The sequence below is a fragment of the Anabrus simplex genome, chromosome 5 (genome assembly GCF_040414725.1).
Source record: "Anabrus simplex isolate iqAnaSimp1 chromosome 5, ASM4041472v1, whole genome shotgun sequence".
NCBI lineage: Eukaryota > Metazoa > Arthropoda > Insecta > Orthoptera > Tettigoniidae > Anabrus > Anabrus simplex.
In genome coordinates, this window is record NC_090269.1 from 391,311,978 (window position 1) to 391,329,061 (window position 17,084).

The 17,084-nt window shown below is 38.4% G+C and overlaps 1 protein-coding gene across 3 annotated transcripts in view; it reads left to right on the forward strand.

Annotated features, from left to right (window-relative positions):
• Nucleotides 1-17,084, forward strand: part of Fer2LCH (Ferritin 2 light chain homologue) — a 31,241-nt gene that overhangs the window by 2,390 nt on the left and 11,767 nt on the right. For all 3 annotated transcript variants that reach the window (XM_067147749.2, XM_067147750.2, XM_067147748.2), the window contains exons 3-4: nt 7,227-7,324; nt 14,226-14,405. In XM_067147749.2, coding sequence (XP_067003850.1) covers nt 7,227-7,324; nt 14,226-14,405 — 278 coding nt within the window. The remainder of the gene's footprint in view (nt 1-7,226; nt 7,325-14,225; nt 14,406-17,084) is intronic.

Sequence of the window (17,084 nt, forward strand, 5' to 3'; positions counted from 1 at the left end):
AAGGGCAAGGCCAGAAAGGATAGAATTAGAAATGAAGAGATAAGGAAATGGACAGGAAGCTTGAAATTTCAAGACAGGATAGAAGCAACAAAGCTAAAGTGGTATGGACGTATGATGAGAATGGGAGAAGAGAGAATGCAAAAATAAAAAAATAAAAATTTCAGAAAAGTTAACGGGAAAGAGACCACAAGGAAGACCCCGAAAGAGGTGGACAGATTCAGTGGGGAGTGCATAGGGAAGAGGGGAGGAAAACCAGAAGATGTACTTAAAAAACGAGAAGAGTGGTGGAGAGACAGGCAGCAGTGGAGGTTCTTGATTTACAACCCAACCCAGGAACCTGGAAACGGGAAATGAAGATGACACAAATTTTTGAATGACCCCCAGCTATAAAACATATTTATGTCAAAAGGCAATAAGTGTTTTCGTTAAATCAGGTGAAGTCACAGTAGTTCTCAGGGAATCACTGGGCTGATCGAAGGAATATTTTGAAAATCTTCTCAGTGTAAAATAATTATTGGTGCTTGGCTGAGTGGCTCAGACTGTTGAGGCGCTGGCCTTCGAACTCCAACCTGTCAGGTTCGATCCTGGCTCAGTCTGGTGGTATTTGAAAGTGCTCAAATACTCCAGTTTCGTGTTAGATTTACTGGCATGTAAAAGAATCCCGGCAGGACAAAATGCCAGCTGTTTGGCATCTCCAAAAGAAAAGTACTTCGTGGGATCTAATAACAATAACAGTATAATTACAATTATTAGTTTTGCTCGGTTTCTTGTGTTGATTGAAATAACAATAATTTATTCATTTGTCCACCTAATCAATACAATAAATCTTGTCTTTGTTAAATTACATTGACATGTTAATTAAAATGGTAGGCCTACATGTTTCGCCTTACATATAGCCATTATCAGCCATGGGCTTAACCTTGAAATAAAATCAGGCACCTGATTTATATATAAATAAGATAAAACCAATTTATGAAAAGTCTTGAAGAGACTTGAAAGAAAATTAACATATGGTAAAAGACTAGTACAATGTTGGTTTTAAAAACAATGCTATGGGTGAGAAGTTGACAATTGGTGAAAGTATTTACAATAGTAACATTGAGAGACTATTAGAATGAGAAAATGAATAAAGCGACAGTTTGTTGTACACAAGTGGTAAAATTGCTGTAAAATAATGTTGACTGACTAGCGGTTGGAACTAGATAATAATGTGATTGACGATTGGAATCGTATTTTTAAAACATGATGTTGAATAAAATAAAGTAGGGGGATGGTCAAGTGACCTGTAAAAAAATTTTTGTTTACGTAAGTTAAGGGTCAAAAGTCAATAGCATATGGTATAATGTTGTGGTTCACTTTGATGAAGAAGTACGAGGTTGCCATTGAAGGTTGATATTATTATTGGAGGTGGGCACAAATGTGCGTAGTACAACAAAAGAAATAATTTAAATATTATTTCTATTAATACTTAGTTTTGCGTATTCACTTATGGTTTTTGTTCGCTTTGTACACAGTTTGATGTGGTAACGATCACACGTTTTTTCACACATTCGGCATATGCAAGTCTTCATCGGATTGTGGTACACCTTGTTTTTGCAGAGGTGATGATGGAAACCATGCACAGACAGTCTCGTTAGGACGTGTCTCATCTCGAAGTTTGCTGAAGTACAGGTCCTATCGATCATCATACCCGCGCTGTAGAATTCTGGCCAGATTTCCAGGTGGCGGTCCCTTAAACTTTGTAATTCTTGTTCTGCTGCTATGGTAGATGTGAGCACAAAGGTTGTTTTCAAATCTTCCAGCAGAAATGATTCTCTTTAGGCAGTGATGTGCAATGTTTATATTGGACCTCTATAGACAATCTCATTTGATATGATGTTATAACGTTGTTGAGAATATGGGTTTGTTGACAAGCTGGTCGAAAAGGCAATGTGACAGTAGAATGTAGCTAATGTGTTGAGCGTTGGATCAGAAGTAAAATGAGGGTAACTTATGTTACGAAGAGTGTTCACGGCTGTCTGTGGTCTGGTCTTTCCAGCTCTGGAACTTTAGACTGTTAGATCGGCAGTGTAGTACTATTTATTTTAAATGTAACTAATCTCATGTATAGACCTGTATTGAAATTTGGTATAATATGCTTACAATATTGAAAAGGTGGAATAAAAACACAATATTGTAAGCATATTATAGCGTAGTACTGTTCATTAAAAGTGAGAAAATGTGTGGTTTTGCATTGATTGAGTATTTCAAATGAATACATTGCTTTTACTTGCGCCATTCCTACTGACGTCATTGTAATGACTATGTTCATTTTAAGTATAGATAAGAAATGTGTTTTTCCACCATTCAATACACATTTCTTATCTATACTTTGAGTCTGTCAATACGGAAAATGAAATTTATAAATAATAATATGTTCATTTTAGTTGGGAAAACCACTAGACAGTCTTTCTGAGGATGTAAACAGGCAGGTGGAGAGTGAGTGTGTGTCATTATAATGAAATTCCCAAACCTGATTGTAACTGATGGTAGGCAAGTGGGCCTACCATTACAATTAAAATTCCCTAATCCAATCTTCATATGAGAAGACGTTTGGCGATTTCCCTGTCGTGTTTCTAGGGTAATTTTAAGTGCTGTGCTATTTAATACAGTCTTGCTCACAAGTACACTACTTAACCTAGAATTCTGTATACATTGTAGAATTCCGCAGCGAAGCACGGGTATATCAGCTAGTATTGTATATAGTTCAAGATGCAGTATTAAATTCACTCATATTCTTTCGGTTCTGCTTTTTCCACTCTTATGTTGTCCAGCTTTTGTAAACTCCAAATAGGCCTATTTGTGTTTTGCCGCTTTAGGTGCGCTTTTTTGCTATTTGTTTTACGTCGCACAGACACAGATAGGTCTTATGGCGATGATGGGACAGGAAAGGCCTAGGAATGGGAAGGAAGCGGCCGTGGCCTTAATTAAGGTACAGCCCCAGCATTTGCCTGGTGTGAAAATGGGAAACCACGGAAAACCATTTTCAGGGCTGCCGACAGTGGGGTTCGAACCCACTATCTCCTGGGTGCGAGCTCTCAGCTGTGCGCTCCTAACAGCATGGCCAACTCGCCTGGTAGGCACACTTAGGAAACATATTCACTACGCACAACATTGTTACTGTGCTGTAGGCTATTTCACAGTTGTACACAGAGCTAAATTTTGATACAGTACAGTGAATTGATTAAATAACTGTAAAAGAAAACCATGCCGCACTTATGCAAATGAATGTACTGGATTATCTTGGTCCTACTGTACCAAGTTACTGGTACTATGTTTGAATTTCTGAACACACTGTAGCCCATACAGCACGTGATACAAATCTATTCAGCTCATATTCATACTTTTATGAAACCTAAATTTTGTAATAATCCACTCTGTAGTATTAAAATAAAGTGGTGTTGGGGTGATTGTTTAAAGGGGAAGTACAACTAGGCAACTATCATCTGTATAACACTAATCAGAGAGAAAAAATGGAAGGGATCCGCAGCTTCGAAAAATGAAGGGATCTGCCAAAGAAAGGGGCTGGGAAGGGTGTGAAAATGAGACTTCCAATGAAACTCCCTAGGCTTCAAATGCTCTAATACTGTCAGGGTCAGAAAAAAACAGAGTTGACCAAGGGAGGTCAGATAAGATACATGGAAAGTGAGGAGCCTGCACAAGTGGCAACAGAAACAGTGTCGGGGCGTGGCTTTTGGCCTCGTGGTTACCAACCTACGCTCCCAAGTTTGGTGCCCCTGTTGGTTGCCTCTTATAAAGGCAGGTGATACAGTGGGTGTAATTCTACTGCCCCCACCTACAGGGGGATGGTGGTAATAATAATAATAATAATAATAATAATAATAATAATAATAATAATTTCGTGTGGCTATTTCTATTGCAAGTAATCAGCTTCATTTTCCGTATCAAAATAGACATAGTTTAGTCAGTCAACCATGTAATCATCTGCTCTCACACCAGTAACACACTAACCTCACATTGTTTTTAATATCATCTATCTTAATTCGTATTTAGTTTTTAAGTGAATCACTGTATTTGTAAATCTATGTGTTTAAAAATTTTAACCATTCACCTAAGCCACTATACCAGCTGAGGATGTTCCTAAATAAGGAACGAAACATGTACTGTTAACATATAAATAAAAATTTGCCAAAAGGCAAAATAAAGTATCGTAACGGTGGAAGAATTTCAATAGTGTAAAATTCAGTGGCTATTTCTAGCAGAGTGCAGCGCTTGTAAGGCAGACCCTCCGATGAGGGTGGGCTGCATCTGCCATGTGTAGGTAACTGCGTGTTGTGTGGTGTGCGAGTTGCAGGACAGGGTGATATAAAAATAGAGAAATGCTACTGTAAAGGACTTGTGGTATCTTACGGTGTCAGCCTATTTCTTTTCCCAGATGAAGTTAATGGAAAGTTATATTCATTGGTATTTCTGACATTCCAAACACATTTCATGCTTTGATAAGTTTGTATTCACTTCCTTTGTTCAATCATTAATGCTGCTTACCTCAAATGAGCAGTCGTTGCTTCATACAAAGACCGAGCCAATTCAGAATTCAGTTGATTAAACGTGGCACACAACATATATACACCAACTCTGCTGAATGATTCTTAAAATGTATCTCCTAGCAACAAGTGATTGGTTTAGTCTAAAAACTGCTCGCTAGGAGGATTTGAATCTACACCTTGCCATACTGTCAGTTCAGCCAATTGCCTTTATCCGCGCACCTAACATGCGGCTCTCTGACTCGCTTTGTTATTATTATTATTATTCCCCATCATGGATGACATAATGAACATCAAGAAAACATGTGATCAGTTAAATGTAATGGCCTTTGCTGGTGATGTTATGATCTGGGAAGAAATTGAGGAACAAGTACAGCCGAGACTTGATGAATGGAAGGTTAAGTTCCAGGAATTCAGTCTCAAGATTAGCGAACCCAAAACACTGGTGATGGCAATAAACAGAGAGGGACAACCAGTGAACATCATGCTAGGAAACCATCCACTGGAAAGTGTGGAAAACTTTACACACTGTACCTCGGCAGTGTAATTTCTCGAGGCACACTAGCCACAAAGAAGGTGGCAAATAAGAGTGCAGAAGAGCTCTCGCTTACCAGCAAGTATGAACACTCCTCTGGGATCCCAAAGTACCAACAGAATCAAAGCTGGTGATGTTCAATCAGTACTTCGTATCAATTTTCTTAACCCATGGTATTGAAATGTGCATCCTCACTAAGGAGGATTCATCAAGGTTACAGGCATTTGAGAGAAGTTCCTGAGGTCCACAATTTTTCCAATATCACTCGACAAGTTAAGGAATGACATGGTTAGAAAGGAAGCTGGGATTGAGACATCACTGTTAGATTGGGTCAGCATGCTCAGATTGAGGTGGTTTGAGCATGTAATGAGGAGGGAGCCAACAAGGACAACTCTTATCCAGGAAAGACGCGTAGAGGCACTTCTGTACTGTAGATCTTGCAGTAACAGCTAATGGTTTGACACTGTACTTGCCGTTGATTGAATTCAATGCAGCCTGCGAGTCATTGATTATCCAAGTACTTTTGTTGTTGTGTTCATACCACTCTACAATAGATTTGATAGTCCATAAGTTGGCTTGAAATACCGATCAGTTGGATGACTGTTCTTCCAAGCTGAAAATGTTTTTGTTATTGTTTTTGTAGACCAGGAATGTGTGTTCCACTGTTTCAGGTTCAGTGATGTTAGATGTGCAAGAGCCGTGAGTGTAAATGTAGTATTAATAGTGCAAGCACCTGTTTCCCATTATGAAGTGTACTCTAATTTACTGCATTGCACAAAATATGGATATACAATTGCTGATAAGATAGGTAAATAGTCGAGAGTAAGGAAAATAACACATTAGTATGTGCCATTTCGTGACAGATCCCTTAACTGCTGAGATTGCAAGATCTTTTATTGTATTATTACGGATGCCCAGCATTTTGCAGGTCTTAACAGAAAGGCTCAGTATCATTTCTCGAGCACCCACCATCGACCAATCACCTCAATACATTCAAGGTTGTAGGCCCCTACTTGTTTTTATAATAGGGCACTATAGGTTGATAGTTAGCCTTCTAATTTTCAACCTTACCGAGCTCGATAGCTGGAGTCGCTGAAGTGCGGCCAGTATCCAGTATTCGGCAGATAGTGGGTTCGAGCCTCACTGTCGGCAGCCCTGAAGATGGTTTTCCGTGGTTTCCCCATTTTCACACCAGGCAAATGCTGGGGCTGTACCTTAATTAAGGGCATGGCCGCTTCCTTCCTATTCCTAGGCCTTTCCTGTCCCGTCGTCGCCATAAAACGTATTGTGTCGGTGTGACGAAAACAAATAGAAAAAAAAATCTCAACCTCAGTTCAAACCTCACGTTGGATCTAATATGTAGCCAGACTTTGAGTCAGCTTTAAAGTCTATGATGTCTATTCGCTTTGCGTTTCCTTGTATAGGGATTTCACTTCCTCACGAGTGGTATATCCCCTCTTTTGTAAAATGTCGGCCAGCATGTGACGAATGGTGTGGTGATGGGCATTGCGAACAGTGTCACCGTGTGGGCAAAAGCCAATTACATATGGCAGGGTTTCGTTCTCGCTGTGGCAACGCTGACAGAGGTTACCGTTCAGACTTCTCCCTGGCGCAACTTGGACTGCAGCAACGTTACGTCATTTTGAGGGCATCCTTCCATTCGGAGCACGAGTCCGTTGTGCTGCCAGATCCAATTATTAGCAGGAGTGTAATCTCTTTATAAAGAATAACACCTTTATCCTTATGAAGTTGTTTACACCACGCTTCATATTCCCTGTCGCGAGGTCAGTGTTAACTTTACGAGCATCTATACAATTGTCCCTGTTATTTAAAATTTTTTCCATATGTTACTAATTTCAGTTGATGTAGACAGACATCACTTTCTTCATCCAAATTGTGGGAATTAGTGAGGAATGGATTTGCAGATTTTTCTAGAGTCCTCAGTCCAATCAGCTTCCCATTTGGCTCTGAACAAACCCAGATCTTTTTATTTATGAAGGGTGTACGTCATTGACTTGGGCGTATCTATAGGCAGCTGTAAAATTTATATCTGTGGTCCTTTGAACATTATAATTATAGTGTTCAACAGATATATATTTGCACAGGTATGATTACAAATTTTTGAAGTTATTTCTTATTTGTTTCAGAGTGTAGTGCTCAGTATGGCAAAGCACACATGTACATGAAGTACCTTGGGGGCTATGTTAATGAGCATCTTACCCGCAGCATGCAGTACCTCCTTATGGTAAGTGCTAGTATATTAAAATGTTGTGCTTTTTCTTGGAATATCTTCCAGTAAGTCGTATGTTCAGTATACGAATTACCAAGCTAATTTTATTGTATCATTCTGAAACTATAACATATTTGTCTCATTTATTTCAATCACTGATCAAATAACAGTTCTCCAAAATCTTGCAATAGATATACAGTAGAACCCCTGTTTAATGTTTTTACAGGGACCTGATTTCTTAAACCTTAAATGGGGGTTTACCTTCAATTGAGTTTTCAGTAGAATGCACACTTTTTCCAGAGATCTCTGCCTGTATTAACATAAATTGTACCACCATACATTATGTACACAGTGACAGCAATAAAACAAGGAGATATCCTCCCTGCACACTGTACTGTAGTTATGGTTTGTGCTTGATTATGACAGATTTTTGTCATAGAGTGCAAAACCGCTTCAGTTTAAGGTTGTTCTTAAAACGTACATTATTTTCCATAAGTCAGCAAGGACACCAACCTCTCACAAAAAACACATTAAAATCGTTATGAAACAGCAATCGGTTTGTTTAAACATTTTTAATGGAGCAGCTTGCTCATTTAGCACATACTTCCTAATTCCAATAGTCTGAACATGCATGTTCAGTTTCATTCTTAAAAATTGTAATAGAATCACTCCAGAGGCTTGTGGCAAACATTTCCATTTTCTTACTCAAATGGCATCACCTAACCCAAGTTTACTGCGCACATATTATGAAAACATATTTTAAGCTCCCTGTAGAATAATAACCTTTTTGCTGTAAATTTACATGGAAGCAGCCTTTCTGAAATTTAAACAAGACTTGAAAGTACATAACCTAAATCTGAAATCAGTTATACACACCGCTGTACCTTGAGAAGGAGAAGTATCACATTCTTATTTTATTTCAATACATAGTACTAAAATTAGAGCCTCCGTGGCTCAGGCGGCAGCACGCCGGCTTCACTGCTGGGTTCTGTGGTTTGAAACCCGGTCACTTTGTGTGAGATACGTGCTAGACAAAGTGGAGGCAGGACAGATTTTTTCTCCGGGTACTCCAGTTTTCCCTGTCGTATTTCATTCCAGCAACACTCTCCAGCATCATTTCATTTCACATGCATGTCCTTCATTAATCATTGCCCAAGAGGAGTGCGACAGGCTTCGGGAGCCGGCACAATTCCTATCCTCGCTGCTAGATGGGGGCTTCATTCCATTCCTGACCCGGTCGAATGACTGGAAACAGGCTGTGGATTTTCATTTCAGTATTAAAATTAAGCAGTTTTTTATTTCAGCCTTCATCACTAACGAGTTTAACAACTGCTGTCGTTGCACTTGCTACAAAATCATGTTATCCCGATGTTTGTTTCCACTAGTTGGAGTTGTGAGGAGATGGTAGTTGGTCTTGCTCGTTGTTAGTCCCTGACCGGGCATACTGCGGCTTCACTGTCAAAGTCTTACGGAGCAAGCCGAAGATTTCTGAATGATGAACTCCGGTTTCATGCATAGAGTAGTTTAGACGAACTAACTGATCTGAACTGAACTATTCTGAAGAACATTTCTGTAGGTTTATTTTTACCTACTACAGCTTCAAATGGTCAGCTGTGTGCTGAACACCGTCAATACGTTTTTCTTCATTGATAAGAGAGCTGCAAGACATTTATTAGTTCTATTAGCGCTTCTTTTTATATCGCGATTCCAGACTAGAAAATATGCCTTTCAGCTGACGTAGGATGTGTTATTTACCAACTAGCAATGTTAATCAGTAGACTTAACGTACGTTACTTTTTTGTGCAATACTGTTGACTCGCTGTCGTAGCGAGGAATCGATACGGAAGAAGATCGATCGCATCAGATATAAATGCTGGAGTAGTGTATGAATATTGATAATGGATAAAAACACGCTCTAATTTGCCCGTAATAACGGATGACTCGGTAAAAGGGTTCTCATTGTTACCGAAGGATAGTGCACAGATTAATATAGGAATTTTCGAAGGTTATAACATTTGTTATTAAAATGGGAGTTCTCTTCTACAGCGGCCATGGACAGATTTGCATCTAAGTCAGACATCTCACTTTAGCCCTGAGTGCCTGCGCTGTATATTCCTCTTCTGCCTTGAATCATTCTTAGCAAGCTTATGAAGTCTTTATCACAGGTTCTTCCATAACCAAAATGAATATAGTCCTAAATAAATATTTAAGAATTTCAACATTTCCTTAATGCTAAATGCGGATTTTGTCCTATTGTGAATTACGTTCAATCAAATATAAAATTGCATTGCTCTTACGGAATAATTTTCGGGACTGGAGATTTCTTCCGTTAAATGTGGGTTTGTTCAATCAAGGTCACGCAAAATCAGGGTTATATTGTAGGTACAATATCTTCAACTAACTACTCAGATGTTCTGGCTGTCGGCATGTTCCAGATATTGCACAGTTTACACTTGCACTCCACGTTGGTCTTGCATCGTTTTGTAAGGAAACTCCTTCCAATAAATTTTCCAAACACTGAACACAAGTTTGACATATGGAATTTAGCAAAGAGCTTAAATGTGAAGCTAAATGCTGTGAACAACTTTTGATGGAAAAATAGTTTAATTAAACTATCTGTTGTGTTCATCCAGAAGTTGCAGAGATGATAAAAGATGAGCTCATTGGCAGATTTACATCTGCCCTCAAACATGTTAGTAATATCCTTGAGTTGGACAGTGGCAGTAAATTTTTAAAATGTGAATGAGGACTTGTTGGAGAAGATAAAAGGACTTACCACTCCTTGATATTTAGACTTGACTCGTTGGCTGATGATGGCACAAGTTTAGTGCCGAAACTAGTACCTCACGTGAACGACGTGATTGATTCACGTTAATAAATGTCTGTGTATTGAATAGGAGGACCCCTATTAATTAATTTCAATTATCACTCCTTGTTAATCAAATTAACTAAACTCTCCTGATGCATTTGCCTTAAAGCCACTAATTGCCATCCCTTTTAGAAAATGCTTATGAAAATCTCTGTTAAAAGCAGGAATTCCTTAAAAGCGGATGCGTTAAAACAGGGTTCTACTGTATAATTGTTCAATTCTATCAATTTCACTTTTAGAGGTATGCCATAGAGCTGATTATGAATAGTTACAGAGGTGCTTAATTCACTTATTCACTTGCCAGGACTGTATGCTCTTGCATTTAGTATTTTATCAGACTTAATTTTAATATTAAAATATAATAATTCACTTCCCATTTAGCCACAAACCCTGTCTGTGGATACACACAACAAACTTTATTTCTGTAGGTTCAGTTGTTTCGAGGAACTTATACACTACCATGCACTCATCTTTTTTTTTTTTTTTTTTTAAGTGATTGTACATAGGCCTAGTTTTTTCTTCCTACTTACAATAATGTAGAGAAATGTAAATAATAATAATAATGATGGGTTCTAAAATGGTGTGAGATTGGGTTACAGGTTCTAAAATGGTGTGAGATTGGGTTACAAGAACATGAACCTTTCAGTTGATTGCCTAGTTTTTGCAGATCTAGAAAATTTATCTGATTCTTTAGACATGCAGAGTGGCCATCTTTTTGTCTTTTTTGCACTAGATCTGACTGAAACCATTTGGTCAAGAGTATCTACTCCTCCTTTGGTCTGGTTGTAATGGTCAATCATAACTGCTTTGCCATCTTGATTCACTCCCTTGTCTTGGTGCATTGTGGAAATAAGGCAAACTACATTGTTCTTCTTAGCCTTGTGCGATAGAAGTGTTGTCGTGTTGCTGAAAAGGTATTTTGCATCAGCAATGTCCCTGTTCTTGGTTGATCTCATACTCAAAGGTATCTCTGGTACCTAAAAGTGTCAGCTTGTAAGGAGCCTTGAGCAATTCATCAGCCAATGGACGGTTGTGAACCAGTTATCCATTGTTATGTTGCGGTTCGATCCATGAAATGGAGCCGTTAACTTTTTCACATAGTAGTGGGAAAGAGGGCCTTCGACAGTTGTTTTGTTTCCCTAAGTTTGGCTCAGCAACTAACATATACTTAGAACCAGCATCACAAACCATGACAATTTTTAGCCCATATTTAGCTGGCTTTTTAGGCATATACATTTTGAATGGACATCTGCCTCTAAATGCAAGCAACTGTTCATCAGTGGTGAGATAGGGCCAGCCTCGTAGTTGTCTATGCATGATTTCATGAAAGCTTCCCAAAGGTCCGTTATAGGTGCGAAGCAATCCGTCGCTACTCTCAGCTCGGGTAGTTTTGTCATCGAATCTGAGACAATCTAATAAAAACTGGAATCGCTTTTCACTAAAGCAAACTCTGTAAACATTACCACTTACAGAAGGATCAAACATTATTGCTGTATTTAGGCTATTGTCCTTGTGGAGAGCAGAGAATATTAGAATTCCCAAAAGTGCCTTTATCTCTGTGGGAGAGGTTTGACTGTTAGAAAACTGAATTGTTTTGTAGTTGTCTTGCTTTCTCACTATTTCTTCATTTGTATGACTAACGATTGAGTTTACCAGTGTATCAGTAAAGAACAACTGAAACGCATCTAAAGGGGTTAGAACATCTTTACCGCTACCTTTAGGCCATTGTCGGATATTCACAATATTTCTAGGGGTATTTCTTGTACTTACGGTTGGAGGATTGTCAGTCCAGGAATAACCGTTTTTTCCTTTGATTATTTTTGTCGTTCGTTGTGGAGTCGAGCTTGCAGATCCTGAAGAACCAGTAATAGTAGTAGTAGCAGCAGCAGCAGTAGTATTACTACTATCAGGTCTTGATTCATCAGATAGAGTTGTAACAGATTTTGTCCCACAACTACCAGAGGGACGAGGGGTGTCAGGAACTTGTGTAGTAGTGCCGTGTGGGCCAACCACTCCTGATGTGTACATTGACGTTTTCTCTTCAATTGTTCACGAAATTCATCCGAGGATGAAGGTATATAGTCGTCATTCCCAGAGTATGCTAAAATGTTATTTTCTGACATACTTCCGCTATCTCCTTCACCTTCATCGGTATCAAAACTATCACCATTTAAAAGTTTGTCAATCTCCGATGGTGACAAAGCCATTTTATAAAAAAAACTAGTAGTCTAAAAAACAGCGTAAAACTCAACAAAAACAAAACAAGATATACTTAATATAACCTATGGCACTAATTTTCAACACACTAAGTCAACAACAACGACGAATATTTGATCTAACAATTAAACTTAAATTGAAACAAAACCCTACGTAAAATAGTTACACCATCTGTATGATATCGTGACATTCACGAACTCGCGTCAAGAGCTCTAAAACAAGGGCTTCCAGCACGATGGTTGCATGTGCACTGACCTTGTGAGTTGAGCGGGGGAAGAAATTGGGGGGGCCTGAACAGTCCGCGCAGAAACCTGTTCTATGCAATCAAATTTGTGTTACGTTTCGTAAAAATGACATCATACCAGTCCAGGGTTAAAGACAAATATGAATATAGATGTCGGCATTACCATGAGCTGTATACTCGTGTCCAGAAGATCACTGATGTCATGTGGAGAAGGAGAATGTATTTTATGGCCACTTGCTCAGGATCAGATTTTCAGAATGCGCCAGGTAATTGAAAAATCTATGAGAGGGATAGGCAGTTGCTTGTTTCGTAGATCTAGAGAAAACATGACAGGGTACTGAGGGGAAAAAATGTTTGCCATACTGGAGGACTGTGGAATTAAAGGTAGATTATTAAAATCAGTCAAAGGCATTTATGTTGACAATTGGGCTTCAGTGAGAATTGATGGTAGAATGAGTTCTTGGTTCAGGGTACTTACAGGGGTTAGACAAGGCTGTAATCTTTCACCTTTGCTGTTCGTAGTTTACATGGATCATCTGCTGAAAGGTATAAAATGGCAGGGAGGGATTCAGTTAGGTGGAAATTTAGTAAGCAATCTGGCCTATGCTGACGACTTGGTCTTAATGGCAGATTGTGCCGAAAGCCTGCAATCAAATATCTTTGAACTTGAAAAAGGTGCAGTGAGTATGGTATGAAAATTAGCCTTTCGAAGACTAAATTGATCTCAGTAGGTAAAAAATTCAACAGAATTGAATGTCAGATTGGTGATACAAAGCTAGAACAGGTAGATAATTTCAAGTATTTAGGTTGTGTGTTCTCCCAGGATGGTAATATAGTGCGATTGAATCAAGGTGTAGTAAACTGAACGCTGAAAGGCATACATGAAAGGCACATGTATGGATGGATGGATGTATGTATGTATGTTGCTAAGAATGAAACCCACATGATTATCAAACCAGATCTTTACCTATTTTAAAGATAAAAAGCCCCAACCAACTTATTTCAAGGAGGTGGAAAGGGACCTTCAGGAGATGGGGGATCACTTACGAAGATATACAAGAATGCAACCCGCTCAGCAGGCAGCTAAAAGACCGCCAGGGTTTTCAATAAGGCCAAAGTTGGGTGGGAAAGATGTGGACGGAGGAAAGAAAAGAGCAACACTGGCAATGAATGAAGGAGCACTGGGCAAAGATCAAAGCCCAGAGAAGAGCCGAAATAACGTGGTCCTTAGTAGGCCGATACGAACAAAGAATTATTATTATTTTAACATAAATTAATGGTTAGCTGAAATAACTTGGTCCTTAGTAGGCTGATACGAACAAAGAATTTTTATTGTTTTAACATTAATGAATGGTTGTAGAGACATAGCCCGTCCACTGCTCTCATGTCTGTATTAGTCTTTCTTTGGTAATGTGTTATACATTTTTGTATCTCGCTGTCTAATTCCTGAAGTTCTGCTCCAGAATTTCAGTAATGTAGTTGATAATGCAGAATACAATAGTATTTTGACAATCCCTTTCAGGGAAAGAATCCATCTCTAAGTTTCATGTTGACTTTATTTTCATTTAAATCTTGTTATATTGCAGTCCAGTCACTTTGGGGCGTTCGAGCAGTCCAGGGAAGGATTTGAGAAGCTTTTCCGTAAACTATCTGATGAAACTTGGGAAGATGCCATTGATCTTCTGAAGTACATAACTCTGCGAGGTGGAAACTTAGAACTTGAAAACTTCATGCCTAAAAGCGGTGCAACTTTGCTCGACGATTTTGTAAGTACTGCATAGCTTTCCAGTTTTGTTTTGGGCACCGTTTAGTGAAAAATTGATTTTTTAGAATATCCCTGAATATAGTCAATGATGCCCACATTCATGGTCTAATTTATTAGATTGAAGTTGATAATTTTGTATGAAAATGTTATATTTTGTTGTATCATGTGCACTTTGAATTTTTTTTTTGAACTACAGTATTAAGATACCAAAACATTGGATTATGGTATTAAGATACGGTATATCTCAAATATGTAAATTAAGATACGGTACCGAAAAAGTGGGTTCAGTCAGTGCAAGCAATATTGAGATTAGCGTTAATTAATTGCCATGCCATGAATATTCTGCCAGAGTTTGCAATTAAGTTACACGTTATGTTTGAAAATGTCTTTATTTTAAATTTTGATAGTACATACTGTTTTACCGATCAAGTGGCTGTGCGGTTTGGGTCACATAGCAGTCGGCTTACATTTGGGAGATAGTGGGTTCAAACCCCACTGTCTGCAGCCCTGAAGATGGTTTTCCGTGGTTTCCCATTTTCACACCAGGCAAATGTTGGGGCTGTACCTTAATTAAGGCCACGGCCGCTTCCTTCTCACTCCTAGCCCTTCCCTGTCCCATCGTCGCCATAAGACCTATCTGTGTCGGTGCGACGTAAAGCAACTAGCAAAAAAAAAAAAACCCATATGGCAGTCAGTCAATACTGATCTGCATTTAGGGCAGTTGCCCAGGTGGCAGATTCCCTATCTGTTGTTTTCCTAGACTTTATGATTTTAAAGAAATTGAAAATTTTTTGAACATCTCCCTTGGTAAGTTATTCCAATCCTTAACACCCATTCCTATAAACAAATTTTTGCCCCAATTTGTCCTCTTGAATTCCAACTTTATCTTCATATTGTGATCCTTCTACTTTTAAAGACACAGCTCAAACTTATTTGTCTACTATGTCATTCCATGCCATCTCTCCGCTGACAGCTGAGAACATACCACTTAGTAAGGTGTAAGAGATGATTTCAAACATCAAAGAAGAATGACACATAGTTTGGAACTTAGCACCAATTAACCACCAAGGTGTTGCTGATCCTACCAGAAAATTGCATGTATTCAATGTAAAGAGGAATGTGTGGACTGGATTGAACAGACTTGAGGACAGGCGCAACCAGATGCAATTCTTCCATGCATAAATGGGAACTGTAATTCTCCAGCTTGCAACTGTCGAGTTCAGGAACAGATTGTGGAATACTTTTTGAAAGATTGCCCTCTGAAGATGTACCATAGATCGTTCAAAGATCTCATCGATGTAACACCCCAACTCTAAACTGGCTGCAATTGCTAGGTATCAGTTTGTGATAAATAATTTTCTGCAATTTTTGTTATATGGAATGTTTAGATATAATTTATATTCAACAGTTTGTTTTGTTTACTAGTTCTGAAATACCCATTTTTAGAATAATTAATCATTTGTATTGTAAAATATTTTAACATCTAAGGCATTGAAATTTGAGGAGCAATAGTGTAATAATCTGTAAAATCTATATCCCTCTAAAGCTTACACATACTTTTTTTTTTGTAAAATATTTCTGTATCAAGAAAATCTGAGAGGAATTGGTGAAGGGAATCACAGTCCAGTGAGAGGAAATGAAAACTCTGAGAATTGCAGATGATATTGTTATCAAAGTTTGGAGAAATCGTGTGGTGTGGACAGTCTTGGAGGTGTCAAGGATTAAAATAAATCCAAAACAAAAGTAATGGAATGCAGTTGAATGAAGTCAAGTGGTGCAGGAAATATTAGATTAGAAAATGAAATCTTGAAGGAAGTAGATGAATAATATTACTTAGGTAGTGGCATAACTAATGATAGCAGAAGTCAGGAGGATACAAAGTGCAGACTAGCACAAGTAAGGAAGGTCTTGCTTAAGAAAATAAATTTGCTCACTTCAAACATTGATTTAGCAATTAGATGTTTTTGAAGACATTTATCTGGAGCTTGGCATTGTATGGAAGTAAAACTTGGATGATAACTATCTTGGAAAGAAAGAATAGAAGCTGTAGGAACGTGGTGTTAAAGATGAATGCTAAAGGTGAAATGGGAAAATCGGATGCTGAGTGAAGAGATAATCAAATTGGAGAGAGGAGAAAGATATGGCAAAATTAGAACAGAAGGGATAGAATGACAGGACACATCTTAAGACACCCAGGACTTGTTCAGTTGGTTTTAGAGGGAAGTGTAAGTGGTATGAACGGTAGTAGAAGACCAAGGTATGAATATGACAACAGATTAGAGTGAATGTAGTAACATAGAAATGAAAAGTTTAGTACAGTGTAGGGTGACATAGAGCTGTATCAAACCAGTCTGTGGACTCTTGACCCAAAAGTTTCTTTTTATAATTAGCTTTTATTCTGCCATATGATGGATAAAAAATAAAATTAGCAAGTGCTGCCATAATCTTCATATGCAATGAATTATCATGGGTGAGAAGACAGTGTGAAAAAGCAGATTTCTGGTAATCATCAACCACTGAAAAAGATGGAACTCAAGTTATATTGATAAATGGTCTACTCTTAACTTTCTTGGAATATAAGGAAGCATTATTGGTGCTGGAACTTAATGTTGTGATAGATGTTGATTAGGAAAGCAGTGATCAGAGTGATGGGTGAAGTGACATTATGGATGAGGCAGCC